This window comes from Hyperolius riggenbachi, chromosome 10, assembly GCF_040937935.1.
Source record: "Hyperolius riggenbachi isolate aHypRig1 chromosome 10, aHypRig1.pri, whole genome shotgun sequence".
In the NCBI taxonomy this organism is placed as follows: Eukaryota; Metazoa; Chordata; class Amphibia; order Anura; family Hyperoliidae; genus Hyperolius; species Hyperolius riggenbachi.
The window spans coordinates 107,816,957-107,833,595 of NC_090655.1; the positions used below are offsets into that span (position 1 = coordinate 107,816,957).

Below are 16,639 nucleotides of genomic sequence, written 5' to 3' on the forward strand. Positions count from 1 at the left end.
TGGAACTGTTTCATAACTCTGATCAAATTGCAATTGCTGTTGAATAGTTTTGCATGAAGATTATATACTTGGATTGCTCTGCCTGAACTGTGTATGTGATGCTGCGGAACTGTGTTACTAGCCTCAGTAGTGGCCTCTGGTGGTATATCTGCCGTCTCTGTCAGCTTATATGCCTACTCGCTTAAAGAGAACCAGAGACGAAGCACCCTCATGTATTTTACCTTATAAATCAGTGGGAACATGACAGTAAACACCTAATCTGATCTTTGTTTCATTGTTCTCTGTTTAATCTGACTGTAATCACCTCTGATAAGAATCCCCGACTGAGCATTCAGTATGGCTTTGCTACGGAATGATTATAGCAGAGTCTGTTTTCTCTGGTGCCTTTTCAAGCCCAAGCCTGCCCCCTTGTGGCTCTGCTATAATGACTCAGCTATAATGATTCCCAGCAAAGCCAGACTGAATGCTCAGTTGGGGATTCTTATCACAGCTGATAACAGAAACTTTTAGCAGTGAGGATGAAACCGAGCACAGGGTAGGTGGTTTCTCTAATGTTCCCACTGAAATATATGGTAAAATACATGAGGGTGCTTCGTCTCTGGTTCGTTTTAAGTCCTAATTAGGGCCAGCTAGTGGTGTGCCAGGCAGGGACAGTATAGGTGTCAGTTATTGTGTGTCAGGCAGGGATAGCTAGGTGAAGAGCGAGACCTATAGCCTGAGCATATACGCTGACTCCTCCAAATATATCACCAAGCCTTACACTTACATTTTTACCTTTTATGCTGGGTACACACATTGCAATTTCCCACTCGATCGGCGGGATCGATTCGATCATTTCCGACATGTTCGATCGGGTTTTGATCGATACAGCCGTCGATTTTGCATGTTGAGTATGCAAAATCGACGTGTGTATCGATCAAAACCCAATCAAGCATGTCGGAAATAATCGAATCGATCCCTCGGATTGAACGGGAAATCGCAACGTGTGTACCCAGCATTAGATACAAAGTAAAACTTTAGTGGATTCCTGGAAAGTCCTATTCAGGATTAGGACTATAGATATGGGTTTATCTGATTAGTTTATTTTTACTTCAGATTTGCTTTTAACATATATGACATGTACAGGCAATGCGATTCTCTGATCCAAAAAAGTTCTTCCGCGCTATAAGTCTATTTATTGCAGCCAAAAGTTCAGTTCTCAGCAAAACCTTTCAAAATACAATCCAATACTTCAGCAGAGATATTCCATCATCCCACCGAAAAAATGGAAACTCTTACCACATCCTATAGACACATACTATAAGGTCTATACTAGGCTCAGTACAGACAGGCACAGGAGAGTAACCGTCCAGTATCTGGTAGGACCTGGAGAACCAAGAGGTGGCGGTTAATTTCCTGCAGGCCTACATGATGGTTGCAGGGCTCTGCAACCCACCCTTGCACTTTTTGTATTGACCTGAGTAAGTGGGACCTAATTTATGAAACGCCACCTCCTTACCCTGTGCAATAAACCTTGTGAACCATGGTTGTCTTCCTTGAGAGGTTTAACTGTATTTTTATCACCTGTAATACAGGTTATACAGGTTACACTTAGAGGCACTTTTTTCATATAACAGTGGGATGCGAAAATTTGGGCAACCTTGTTAATTTTCATGATTTTCCTGTATAAATCATAGGTTGTTATGATAAAAAATGTCAGTTAATATCATATAGGAGACACACACAGTGATTTTTCAGAAGTGAAATTAAGTTTATTGGATTTACAGAAAGTACGCAATAATTAGGAAGGTGCATAAATTTGGGCACCACAAAAAAGAAATGAAATCAATATTTAGTAAATCCTCCTTTTGCCGAAATTACAGCCTCTAAACCCTTCCTGTAGGTTCTAATGAGAGTTTGGATTCTGGTTGAAGGTATTTATGACCACTCCTCTTTACAAAACATCTCTACTTCATTCAGGTTTGATGGCTTCCGAGCATGGACAGTTCTCTTTAACTCACACCACAGATTTTTAATTATATTCAGGTCTGGGGACTGAGATGGCCATTTCAGAACATTGTACTTGTTTTTTGAGCAGGGTTTAGGGTTGTTGTCTTGTTGAAAGATCCAGCCCAGGAGCAGCTTCATCTTTGTCACAGATTCCTGGACATTGGTCTCCAGAATCTGCTGATACTGAGTGGAATCCATGTGTCCCTCAACTTTGACAAGATTCCCAGTCTCTGCACTGGCCACACAGCCCCACAGCATGATGGAACCACCACATTTTACTGTAGGTAGCAGGTGTTTTTCTTGGAATGCTGTGGTTTTTCCTCCATGCACAATGCCCCTTGTTATGCCCAAATAACTCAATTTTAGTTTAATCAGTGAACAGCACCTTATTCCAAAATGAAGCTGGCTTGTCCAAATGTGCTTTAGCATACCTTAAGCGGCTCAGTTTGTGCTGTGGGCGGAGAAAAGGCTTCCTCTGCATTACTTTCGCATACAGCATCTCCTTGTGTAAAGTGCGCCCAATGGTTGAACGATGCACAGTGACTCCATCTGCAGCAAGATGATGTTGTAGGTCTTTGGTGCTGGTCTGTGGGTTGACTCTGTTCTCACAATTCGATGCTTCTGTTTATCCAAGATTTTTCTTGGTCTGCCACTTCAAGCCATTTCTTCAGTGTGTTCCTAACTGTGGAAACAGATAGCTGAAATATCTGAGAAAGCTTTCTGTATCCTTCCACTAAACCATGATGGTGAACAATCTTTGTCTTCAGGTCACTTGAGAGTTGTTTTGAGAGCCATATGTTGCTACTCTTCAGAGAAACTTAAAAGAGGAGGACAAATTGCAATTGACCCCCTTAAATACTCTCTCTCATAATTTGATTCACTTGTGTATGTATTTAGGTCAGGGGTCACTGAGCTTACCAAGCCAATTTGAGTTCCAATAATTAGTTCTAAAGGTTTTGGAATCAAAATTACAACAGTGCCCAAATTTATGCACCTGCCTAATTTTATTAAAACAATTATTGCGCACTTTCTGTAAATCCAATAAACTTAATACCACTTCTCAAATATCACTGTGTGTGTCTGCTATATAAAATATTTAACTGACATTTTTTTATCGTAACAACCAACGTCTTATACAGGAAAATCATGAAAATTAACAAGGTTTCCCAAACTCTCGTATCCCACTGTATATTGCTGTGAGCGCAACTCTACAGATTATTACAGAGTGATGTGGGAACGGAGTGGAAAGAAGAGGAGGCTGGAGGCTCGATGCTCTGCTGCCTGTCTGTACTGAGCCTTGTTTAGACCTTATACTGTGGGTCTACAGGAGTTGGAAAGAGTTTCAACTTTTCGGTGTGGTGATGGAATATCTGTGCTGAAGTACTGGATTGTAATGTGATTCTCTGCTACAAAATAAAAATGCAGTTTAACTTCCAAACCTACAATGCTTGACAAATAACCCAATATACTATAATAGGCAAACTATTAAAAGAAAAGTAAAGGCACTTGCTTGCGTTTCCATTTGAGCAGCGTATGGCGTTGGCAACAACCGTTTTTCCAGTTCTGAGATACCCGTACTCTTTCCTTCACAGGAATTCCAGAAATCCTGCAAATAGACAGCCATGTTAACTATTACAAAAATCTCCACTTATCTAGATGTAATAAAAAGAAAATAAAGCAGAGTAATCCTCACAAGAGAAGACTAATCCAAATTTGTCCTAAGTTTAAAGTGCAGTAGGCAACCCCCCAAAAACAGTCACTATGATGCATACTAGTCACACACCTGGACAAAAAAGAAACTGAACGTATGATGAAAATACATAGTCAGGAACTACAATAAGAGACGGAGTTGAAACTGAAGGTGCACTGCGTTTGGCTTCTAAAGGTTCAGACACACATGCAACTCCGCCCAACTAAATTCCAAACTTGTTCTGATAGGCACTAGTTGGGCATGTGAACATGTGACAAATTACTAGATATGAGACTGATAACAGGCGGTTTCCCGATCCAACAAGCGTTTCAACTCATATGACTGTTGTGCAGTTGGTCACATGTGTACAAGTCATTTGAACGACTTGTACTTGTTTTGAATGCGGCCATATCCTGCACATTGTTCTGCTTGCGTGTGCAGTATGCAAATTAATTGGTCGTTCAGTTGATTGGTGCACAGAAAATACAAGTTGTGTAATTGCTTGGTCATGTGGTCGGTCACGTCATTGGGTTGGTTGTGTGGAAAAGTTTCATGTGCGTATGAGGTTTAAAGGATACCCGAAGTGACATGTGATAAGATGAGATAGCCATGTGTATGTACAGTGCCTAGCACACAAATAACTATGCTGTGTTCCTTTTTTTTTCTTTCTCTGCCTGAAAGAGTTAAATATCAGGTATGTAAGTGGCTAGCTCAGACAGGAAGTGACTACAGTGTGACCCTCACTGATAAGAAATTCCCCTTTTTATCTCTTTCTTGCTCTCAGAAGCCATTTTCTGCTAGGAAAGCGTTTTATAGTTGGAATTTCTTATCAGCGAGGGTCACACTGTAGTCACTTCCTGTCTTGGACTGATTCAGTCTCTTACATACATGATATTTAACTCTTTCAGACAGAGAAAGGAAAAAAAAGGAACACAGCATAGTTATTTGTGTGCTAGGCACTGTACATACACATGTCTATCTCATCATGTCAAATGTCACTTTGGGTATCCTTTAAAGAAAACCTGTAACAAAAAATAAAAACCCTCTGGGGGATACTTACCTCAGGAGGGGGAAGCCTCTGGATCCTAACAAGCCTTCCTCCCTCCACCTCCGTCCTGGCAATCCAGTGCTTTGCGCACCCCCCAAACAGTGGCAAGGTAAATATTTACCTACTGTGATCCAGCGCAGTAGCAGCTCTCCAGTCCGGCTAAGGCATAAATAGCAGAGCCCAATCGTATAAGGTCTACTGCGCAGGATCGATTGTGCTTGGCAATTTCTGCCTTAGCCTGAACTAAGAGCCGCTGCTGCACCTGCGCAGGATCGCAGTAGGTAAATATTGCCGCGTCTGAGCAGTAATTGTCAGGCTTTGTCGAGGAAGTTTTGGGGGAGCCAGCGCTGGATTCCCCCAAGCTGCAGAGGACGGGGAAGCCTCATTGGGATCCTGAAGCTTCCCCCTACCGAGGTAAGTACCTCCCAGAGGGGGATATTTTTTTATTAGAGTCTCTTTAAGCTTTCCTGTTGGCTCTGAGATCATGTGACCAGATTAATAATGGCTCAATAGAAGTATGAGGTTACTTCACAGACGGATTAAAGCAAAAATGGACAACGTAAAAGGTTTTGCTCTACCTGCTTGCCACCTGGCCTTTTTGGTAAGGTGAGGTCTAGGCAGGAGCTCACAGGAGATGGCAGCTAGATCCTTTGACACCCACCAAGCATTAAGTACCTGGCTAGGTTGTCTGGTGTGAAAAAATGGCTCTGGAATTATTATAACTAAAATGGGTTGCCATAGATTATGGTAACTGTCAAGATACAGTACAATGTTTTTCCTAACTCCATAAGCTTTAAAAGGGAACCTGAGCTGAAAGTGATATGGAGGCTGAAACAAGTTATTTCCTTGTAAACAATGCCAGTTGCCTGGCAGTCCTGTTGATCTTCTGGCATACGTAGAGTCTGAGTCAAAACCCTACACAAACATAATAATCCTAATCCTGACATTTGTATAGTGCTTTTCTCCTGTTAGACTCAAAGAACTCAAGAACTGCAGCCACTAAGGGCCCGCTCAAGGGGCCACCCTGCTGTGTTAGGGAGTTTTACCCAAGGACTCCTTACTGAATAGGTACTGACCCTAGCCAGGATTCCAACCCTGGTCGCCCATGTCAAAGGCAGAGTCCTTAACCAGTACACTATCCAGCCTAAGCATACGGCTAATCCTTTAAAACCTGAGTCAGCTGAGTCAGAGCGCCTGATCTGCATGCTTGTTCAGGGTCTATGGCTAAAAGTATTAGAGCCACAGGATAAGGAGGCCTGCCAGGCAACTGGTATTGTTTAAAAGGAAATAAATATGGCAGCCTCCATATCACTCTCACCTCAGGTCCCCTTTAACTTTTTTGATGGCATATCAGAGTCGCTAAAGCAGTTTCAGTAGCCACAGGCTGAGCCGCATGTGTCAGTAGCAGCTGTATGCTTTGCCCTACCTAATCTGCACACGTGAGGCTAAAAGGAATATCAGAACCAAAATAGAAACCTACCACAAGCTCCAAAGCCATACAAGCTTAACAAAGAACCAGTAAACACTTCAGCAAATGATTACAACATGAACAATCTGATGCGAGAAAAGTGAGAAAAAGGTAGAACCTTGGGGAGAACTGGCTCCCAGCCCATTAGTTATTGTTTTATAAGGAGAGGCCGCGCAAGAAACGATTAGTCTCATGTATATAAACATCACACCTAGCTGTTAATACATGTAGGAATCTCTAACCTGGCCTCAGGGCCTGCCTAAATCTCCATTTTCCCAGCCCTCTTTCAAAGCTCAGGGCTCATTTTTCTCTCTCCTCTCTCTCTCTTTTACATCTTCCGGCACTCGGAGACCATTATAATTTGACTGCATTCCTGGGCATCTGACCTGTTTTAAACAAAACAAAAAAGCAAGCTTTTCGATCATTTAAATCTGCGTCGGCAGTTGGCCTATGATCAGCAAAGCTAGACCAGAGAATAATTTAGAGGTCCTGCAACTGCTCTACTGAGGAAGGTTTCCAGAAATTAAAGGGGGGGGGGAGGGGGGGCTAGAGAAAAGTAATAATTGTGCTGGTTCCCAGCAGAAAACGGCAGACATGTCGTCCCGAAGAATAGCTCAGCCCCCCCTGTGGCATTAAGCATAACATATTCACAATACGTTCCCCACCTATATATCAATAACTGCACTTGTGCTGAACTTACAGCTAGAGCCCTTACAGCTCTGCGGGAAAACAAAGTCAATGGAGCATAATGTCCCCAATGGGATATAGATGCCAAAATGTATCACAAAGTAACAATCACAGGCTGGAGAGGTAATTGGGGAAAAAACTGTTTTCAGCATTCATGCAAATTGGTTACCCAAACAGAACATGCCACAGCACAGAAACAGACCACACATCCTGCTAATCTCCCTTTTGTAGCCCAGAGCATGCAACTTTATAACATTTATGCTTATGCTTTTTCTCTTGATCAAGGAATTGAAATAGAGCAAACCCAGAGTTTTTCCCAGTAAAAAATAATGCAATACGTCTCACCCATTCACTTAAGAGTACTCAAATATCATACTGTGTTCATAACTTCATCCCAAGCATTTTTTATAATGCAACAATACGTTGGATAACTACTATTTTCCAAATACTTGTATGCTTTTAACGTATATCTATAGAAAGACTCCCCTAAGACCCCAATAGACAAGGGGAGCTCTCTCTGTGACATGTACTCACCCTACCAGCTCCCATATTGCACTCCACAGACCCCTGAGCCCTCAGTGCTTCCTGTTTGTACATAGTCAGAAGGATGTGGGTGTGGCTATGCAAATCTTGAAATCCTAAAGCTAGACCTATTATGGCCTGATATGTCAAGCCAAATGATCCCTATCCAATTGGAATTAAATTGAATAGAAACCAATTCCTACACCACATGACAAACTCAATTTTGATACATTCCAGCAGAGAATTAATTAAATAATTATCAATATAATTCTTCAGCACAGACCTTCATTGCTGTTGTCTGAAATTGTGTTAATTAAGTCTGTGTTCCACTCAGCTTAGGAAGCATGATGATGCTGAGGCCAGAAGCAGGTAAAAGGATTGCCCACCATTAGTGGCAATAGCTGGGAATTTGGGTATCCGATAAAATCACAAGGACAGAAGACACACAGGTGGACAGAGGGGCAGAGGTGGTATAGAGGGAGGCAGAGAGACACAGTGGAGGTAGAGAGACACAGCGGAACAGAACAGGGGAACAGAGGTGACACAGAGGGGGGCACTGGTGGCTCAGGGGGGCACAGAGGAGGTACAAGGGACACAAGTGGCACAGTGTTCCGACTTAAAGACGAAAGGATGGAAAAGTTTTATACATACCTGGGGCTTCCTCCAGCCTCCTTCACGCAGATCGCTCCCACACTGCCATCCTCCGTCTCCTGGATGGTTCAGTAGATTCAGGTTAAGAATGAACCTACAGTCCCTACCTTTTTCGTTAACCAGGGGCTACCTGGTATACGGTGGCGTAGCAATAGGAAATGCAGAGGTTGTGACTGCGACCATACTGGACCAGAGGGGCCTGCTTTCAACCATCTTATTAGCTTTTCAGTGGTGCTATGTTGGCAATGAACACCTCTGTTTGTACATTGAATAGTGGTAACCCTTAATAAACTTGCTCTAAATCAGGGGTCTCAAACTCGCGGCCCGCGGGCCATTTGCGGTCCTCGATACAATTTTTTGTGGCCCTCGCAGGCAAAAGCTTCCTTATAGTTCGCTTCAGTGCTCCCAAGTAATCCGCCGCATCCCCGCCGCTAAACGAGGGCTACAGAGCTCCCAAATCGCCCGGGGGGGGGGGCAATCCGCCGGCATTTCCTGGAAGGGGCAGAGCTTTCAGCTTCAGCTCTGCCCCTCCTGACGTCAATCGCCGCACGGATCGCCGCCTCTCCCAGCCCCTCTCTGTGAAGGAAGAGTGAGAGGGGCGGGCAGAGGTGGCGATGCGCCGCGATTGTGAAATTCCTTATGCGGCCCAGCCTCATCCTGACTTTGCCTCCTGCGGCCCCCCAGGTAAATTGAGTTTGAGACCCCTGCTCTAAATACACCTCTCTCACACTACAGCTTGGTAGATTTTGGGGCTCCATTTCAATAACTCGCACTGGGGCCCCAAACTCCTTAGTTACGCCACTGCTGACACACACACACACACACACACACACACACACACACTACATATTAGTTATAAAGAGAGTTACGCCCAGTTATGAACGGGTTACCTAATGCTACCTAAAATACAACTCTAAATATATGTAGTAATGCAATTTGAAGCTGTAACATTCAGTTAGTGGTAATTTTTATGTCTCGTTTCTGATAACTAGAGGAGAAGCTGTATGCTTTTCTCCCTAGGTAGGCAACTTCCTTATGCAGAAAAAAAAAATACTAAACTAGAGGTGAGGGGGGTCTTCAAATTAAGGATTTCCTCTGTAACTTGGCCAGTGCAGATGAAGAAATGCAATATCCCTTGTGAGCTGGAGGTTCCAGCTGCAGGAAGCAACTGAAGCTACTATAATGAAGGCTTGCAGCTTCACAAGTGGCAGCTAACAACATCACAGGCGCTGGTTGTGTGGGGACACCATGATGACTCTTATAAAAACCCTGACTTTTATTAAAGCTGAATCCCAGACACATTGAAAAAAAAAATCAGGATCCAGTCTAGTGAAGTATTTATTCAGTAATGATCAAAGCCCTAGTTCTCTTTCACAGATTTTTCATCATCAGTAAAGAGGAATAATGGATAATGACATTACTCACACAGTTCTGATGCAGCCACTACAGAGGAATTTCCATTGGAAAAGTCAGTCATGTAAACCAGGATCTATTCATAAAGGCTTGCAGCTGCCAGGGGATGTGGGTATTCCCCAGCCAGTGAAGAGCTCTCCCACCTCTTCCCTATGATACTTAGCATTTCACTCTTTGTAGCCAGCATTGCAGCTACAGCATATTATCAGTATGAAACATTGCAATAGCTGCAGTGCTAAAACACACAGAGTAAGTGAGCCACTATGGCAAAGAACTGTAATATGTAAGTTTTCCACATTTTGTCATATTACTGCCACAAACATGAATCCATTTTATTGGAATTCCACATGATAGACCAATATAAAGTGGTGTACACGTGAGTGGAACGAAAAATCATACATGATTCCAAACATTTTTTACAAATAAATAACTGCAAAGTGGGGTGTGCATAATTATTCAGCCCCCTTTGGTCTGAGTGCAGTCAGTTGCCCATAGATATTGCCTGATGAGTGCTAATGACTAAATAGTGTGCACCTGTGTGTAATCTAATGTCAGTACAAATACAGCTGCTCTGTGACGGCCTCAGAGGTTGTCTAAGAGAATCTTGGGAGCAACAACACCATGAAGTCCAAAGAAGACACCAGACAGGTCAGGAATAAAGTTATTGAGAAATTTAAAGCAGGCTTAGGCTACAAAAAGATTTCCAAAGCCTTGAACATCCCATGGAGCACTGTTCAAGCGATCATTCAGAAATGGAAGGAGTATGGCACAACTGTAAACCTACCAAGACAAGGCCGTCCACCTAAACTCACAGCCAGAACAAGGAGAGCACTGATCAGAAACGCAGCCAAGAGGCCCATGGTGACTCTGGATGAGCTGCAGAGATCTACAGCTCAGGTGGGGGAATCTGTCCATAGGACAACTATTAGTTGTGCACTGCACAAAGTTGGCCTTTATGGAATAGTGGCAAGAAGAAAGCCATTGTTAACAGAAAAGCATAAGTCCCATTTGCAGTTTGCCACAAGCCATGTGGGGGACACAGTAAACATGTGGAAGAAGGTGCTGTGGTCAGATTAGACCAAAATTGAACTTTTTGGCCAAAATGCAAAAAAGCTATGTGTGGCGGAAAACTAACACTGCACATCACTCTGAACACACCATCCCCACTGTCAAATATGGTGGTGGCAGCATCATGTCCAGAGTTGATGGGAAGATGGATGGAGCCAAATACAGGGCAATCTTGGTAGAAAACCTCTTGGAGTCTGCAAAAGACTTGAGACTGGGGCGGAGGTTCACCCTCCAGCAGCACAACGACCCTAAACATAAAGCCAGGGCAACAATGGAATGGTTTACAACAAAACATATCCTTGTGTTAGAATGGCCCAGTCAAAGTCCAGATCTAAATATAATCGAGTATCTGTGGCAAGATCTGAAAACTGCTGTTCACAAACGCTGTCCATCTAATCCAGCCTTTCTCAACCTTTCTACCCTGGAGGAACCCTGCAAATAACTTTTTGATCCCAAGGAACCCCTGCAAACAATGTTTTGATCTCAAGGAACCCCTGCAGTTATTTTGCAGGAGGCATGGTCTTTAAAAGTATGTGTGGCTATTTATTTCCCTACCCCCTATAACACTGCCACTCATTATACTGTCTCCTGACCCCCCAAATTAGTGCTTCTTGTTACAGTACCACCTATTATAGTGTGCTCTATATACTTCCACCACGATGGGGGAAAATGCCAAGGAACCCCTGCAGAGTACTCAAGGAACGCTGGGGTTCCAGGGAACCCTGGTTGAGAAAGCCTGATCTAATCTGACGGAGCTGGGGCTGTTTTTCAGTCCCTAGATGTGCAAAGCTGGTAGAGACATACCCTAAAAGACGGGCAGCTGTAATTGCAGCAAAAGGTGGTTCTACAAAGTATTGACTCAGGGGGCTGAATAATTACGCACGCCCCACTTTGCAGTTATTTGTAAAAAATGTTTGAAATCATGTACGATTTTCGTTCCACTTCTCACGTGTACACCACTTTGTATTGGTCTTTCATGTGGAATTCCAATAAAATTGATTCAGGTTTGAGGCAGTAATGTGACAAAATGTGGAAAACTTCAAGGGGGCCAAATACTTTTGCAAGCCACTGTATATAGTTACCTTAAGGGCTTTTCAAATATGTATGTCATTAGGGTATATCACTACTACTATTGCAAATAAGGGCTTGTAATTATTGGCCTAGTATAAAGAAACGCAAATAAAAAAAAAAATTTAAAAAAACTATTTTCGATTTAAATATTGTTGTGATACATTGTACTAGGGACACAATTTAAACATTTTAATAATGGAACCAATTGGCAAATAAAACGTGTCACTTATCTATTGCAGACTAGGCTTGTGCCCCCTCCCAAGCAACAGGCAGAAAGTCTGCGAGTGACTTATAAGTACATATGACAGGTAACAGGAACACAATATACCAACCAAAATCCACCATACAACTCCACAGAATAAGACGCGAAAGAATCAGGAGGTATGAGCTCAACTTCGAGAAGCAACAGTACCTTTTATTCCTGCATGTTAGGGCCCTTTTCACTGGCTGCTTTTCAATCTTGTTGGATTGCACTGGTGAGCTGTGATTTTTGGCCATTCGCAAACACTCTGCATGCTGCATTTTTCATGTGTTTGTGATTGGACTAGAATTCATTTTTAAATCATGTATAAAATCTGGAAACATACTGTGTAAATAGAGAGAATGACGATTATAATTGCATTTTTTGTTGTAACAGGGCCCTTAGATATAAAATAAATATCCATGCATAATAGTGGAACATGGCAACCACAGCTATAAACAAGGCACAACACATATTGGGACAATCCCTATCCTCGGGTGCATGGATATCTGCCTGGATCAAACAGTATGCATAAATAGAAGGAATTCACCCAAGCCGGGTAATGTCAATATGTATTGCAAAATGTAATACCTCCACACACTGAAAACAGATTTACAATAGAATTCAGCATGAAATCTATTGAAAATCTGTGTGCACTTGCTGGTAGGTCCCCAGGTCAACCCTATCTATGTGTAAGACCCCCCCCCCCCCCCCCGACTGTTCAGAGTGTAGACCCCAGGAGTAAGGGAAGGGGTGATGGGGTAGGGCTATGCACTAGAAGTCTGTGTACATGAAGCCCCTGGGGGTGATTTACAAGCAGAAGACACAGCAGGTGATTATAAATTTATAGAGGAAGAGGACCCAGGGAATATGTCATACACTAGAGGTTCACCTTAACCACTTAATGACATGCTGACTTATAGAAACGTCCTGTTAGAGCCTCTTAATGGCTCCAGGACATTTTTATAAGTCAGACAGTGCTGCTGCTGTGCGCGTGCATGCTCCCGCATGCACGAACGCGCTCCCGTACGTGTACGTGCATTCCCGTGCACGTGAAAATAGTGGGGGGGGGGGGGGGGGGGGGAAACCACCAAAGTTAAAATACACCTTTATTTCCAAATAATATATTGTCAGCATACTTGTACTAGGGGCATAATTAAAATCTTGTGATAACCAGGACAAATAGGCAGATAAAATGTGTGGGTTTTATGTACAGTAACAGTGTTTATATTAATAGCAAAGGGGATGAAATTGGAGAAATAGTGTATTTTTTCATTTTTTCCTTGTATTTCCCTTTAAAATGCATAGGAAATAAAGTAATTGCTGAAAACAAATATCAACCCCAAAAAGCCCAATTGGTGGTGAAAAAAACAAGATATAGATAATTTCATTGTGATTAGTAGGGATTAAGCTATTGGCAAATGAAAGGGATGAGCACTGAAAGGTGAAAATCGCTCTTGTCCATTAGGGTAAAAACCGCTTTGGGGTGAAGTGGATCATGTGACCTCTGGATATAAATAGGGAAACAGCGTGTCTGAAAATATTTTTTTAATATAAAAAATATCTGCATAGTGGGGGTGTTAGATGTGAAGACCTCTCTCTTTTTTCTTTTATTCCTGGACATTGTCTGTAAAGTTCTGACTGGTCTACAACAACAGAACAAACTAGGGTCAGTGTACCTTTAAACGTCTTCTAAGCACTGAATTATCAACTAAATGGTAATAACATGCACTAGACCGCTGGCGTGGTTCAGCGAATGAGTCTCTAGGGGGATTATCAGCCAAGTCCGTCACAGGCAACCTATTCTCGAGGGTAAAATAAAGTTTTGTAGCTTGTGAAATAACAGGCCAGCATAGCCATTCATCTAACATGCACTGCCTAATAAAGTTACCTTGCTGCAATCTGCTGTAGACCCCTTCGACAGAAACACAATTAGGTAATTCTTTAATAATCTGCTTGGACTTGCTGTGAATTGCTATGGCATCTGGTGATCATGACAAAAGTGAAATAACTTTGTGGAAAAATAGAAAAATCAAAAGAAAGAAAATTCTACCTGTATCAATTTTAAAGTGATTTGTTAGAAACTTTGATGAACACCATATGGTGCCGTTAATATTGAACTGTTGCACCTGAGCTGGAAGTTTTCACTAGTCACCAATACCTTATACAAGAAAAGCCGTGCTTATTATATTTTCTACTATCTGGCAAAACCAGCCATGTAGGTCAGAATTTCCAAAAACCGTTTTGGGGCCATGAGCTTCACATTTTATAGGGGGGCTAAGATGGTGGGGGAAAAAGGCCTGTATTCCTTGTATCACAGTCAAGCTGTCATTTCCTATAGAGAATGATGGCTGACATACATCAAGAGCAAGAAGTCTATTCAAAACGCCATTCATTGTGTCCAAATGCAAGATCCGTGTGCCAAGACCACATACAGGGCAGGATTCCTAGACAAGCCTCACAGACCATTGTCAGCAGAGGAGATCACCTAGTGGGGACACTCTGTTACTACACATGAATAATGTGTAGCTGCACTATCCTGAAGAAAACAAGATCTTTATCAAACTAGCTCTACAGTAAATATATACAAGTGGACCCAAGTTAAAAATGGATCATGCCTAGCACGATAATTAACATTAAAGCAAACTTGTGATTTTGACAACTATAAAAGAAAAAAAAAAATCATCACGACCCCAAAACTTCTTCTGGGCCTTTAGGCGTGCACTTGTACACATTCTTCTAGAACCGTCCACAAGTCAACACAGTGGGGGTAATTTACTGATGCTATGGTAGGCTGCAATGTCCCACAATTAGAAAAAAATCCCAAACAGTTTTACAAAAATATGAAATAAATAAAGGACCACTTGTACACTGTCGTACATCAGGTGAACGCCATGCAACTCTCAGCCAACGCTACAGAGCCTTATCCTCCAAGAGATGCCTGCGGTAATCACCAGCAAATTGTTGGCAATGCTGCTTTATATGTAATGTGTTAGGGAAAGGTCTCTCAACATTAGGTGGGGTTTATTCCAAGGGGTGGTGGCGCATTTTCCCCCTACAAAGCACCAATGCCTTAGTGTTAGGGATAAGGGGCTGTTTTTTTTAGGAAGAATTACCAGGTGGGTAAATAGTCACTTTCTACCCACCATCCTTGTACGTTGCCAACTACTTTGCCCCTTGTAGGATCAGCAAAACTACGAGATCCAAGTATTTGAGTGCAGCTGTAGTGGGTAAGGCAGGAACATCTAATGACAGCAGGATTGTACCAATATGATATCCACCCTGGCAATATGAGACACACCCATGCTTGTTGGGTACTAGTTGCATCTCTAACGTCTCCACAGTGCTAGGAGGGGAGTCTGTTGCCATTTTGATTTAAAGGGAGTTTGAAGCGGTATTAAAAACAATACAGAACCTTCCCGCTCTCCCGTTAGCAGTCTACGACCGAACGGTAGAGCCTTGACTGGTCTTCAGAAGCACTCGGGCTCCCGAAGACAGGTGGCTCTGTATTGTGCATGGGCGAACGCCCGCTCTCGCTCACTTCTGTTTGCGCAGTACAGAGCCATCTGTCTTTGGGAGAGGCAGGAGATTTGAATTGAGAAGCTGCAGGGGAACAAGGGCATTGTGAGGAGAATGGGAATGCTTTTTAGTACCCAAAGCCTTCCCTCTCCTTAGGCAAGTATCTGTTTTTTGTTTTTTATTCGGCTTCAGATTTACTTTAAGAGATGGGATAACCAGCCTGATGCTGCTTTCTTATCTTATTTTGTGAGTTACAGCAGATCTCGGATTGAGGATAAACTCCACACAGACACCATGCTTTGATTTCTCTCAGGAACACACACACTGTACTCCTTCCTTTTTTTCTTTGCTCTCTGAGTAAACTTTATTTAACACTTCCTGCTTAAAAAACAGACAATATTGTCAAATGACTTTGGATCAGAGGATAAGTTGTATAAGGGCATATGAATCCTTACATATCTTAACAAGAGTACAATGTCTCTCCAGCCGCCTGACTTCTCTATCAGGCACACCGTATTTACAATACTTTGACGATTTACTTTATGTCCAGGGGACGGGGTGGAGAGGCTAAAGTTTAGAAATTCTGTAGCTGAGCTTTAAAAAGGAAAAAAAAAACTTCAGCTCTCCATCCATCTTCCTTTTCCAATAGCACTACTTACAACAGGTCTAATTGATCCATTTAAAAAAAGAAAGGCCCTAGGGGACTTACAAATTGTTTCAGAAGTAATCTGCTTGAGTAGTTAAGCTGTTTAAACCAGAAGCACCTCTCATTTGTAATTTGTTAGCTTTTTGCATTTAGGCAGTGCTGTTTCTGAATGAATGCTGCTGAAAGCATGTCAACCTCTGGGAAGACGTTCTGAATGCTCCCAGCCATACTCATCACTCTTTCTGCTAAGCCTTCAAACCTGGGCTCAGAGGAAACATTCTGTGATCAAGTTCAAAAGACCAGGACCTCTCAGTCAGTCTGATCAAAATTCATATCATTCGTGTTTTCTTATAATAAAACAAATACAGTTCACGGACCAGATCATATGTGGCTATTCAATAAACCCCAAATGACTAAAAAAAAGTCTAGCAGGTAGTATCGATTTTTTGGTTGAAATGTACTCTTTTAAAAACACCATACGCACCTGTGTGATGACTTTACCAATGGATGTTTTTTGTTAAGAGCAACTACTTATGCATTCCTGCTCTTGACTCATTGATTGGCCATTTGCACATGGTGTAGTATATTCAGGATCAGTATTTACCAGCACTTCTGATTATGTAGGG

At 42.4% G+C, this 16,639-nt stretch overlaps 1 protein-coding gene across 1 annotated transcript in view; it reads right to left on the reverse strand.

Moving 5' to 3' along the window:
- Nucleotides 1-16,639, reverse strand: part of FBXW4 (F-box and WD repeat domain containing 4) — a 257,632-nt gene that overhangs the window by 219,142 nt on the left and 21,851 nt on the right. Inside the window, exon 2 of the mRNA XM_068255667.1 lies at nucleotides 3,500-3,595. Coding sequence (XP_068111768.1) covers nucleotides 3,500-3,595 — 96 coding nt within the window. The remainder of the gene's footprint in view (nucleotides 1-3,499; nucleotides 3,596-16,639) is intronic.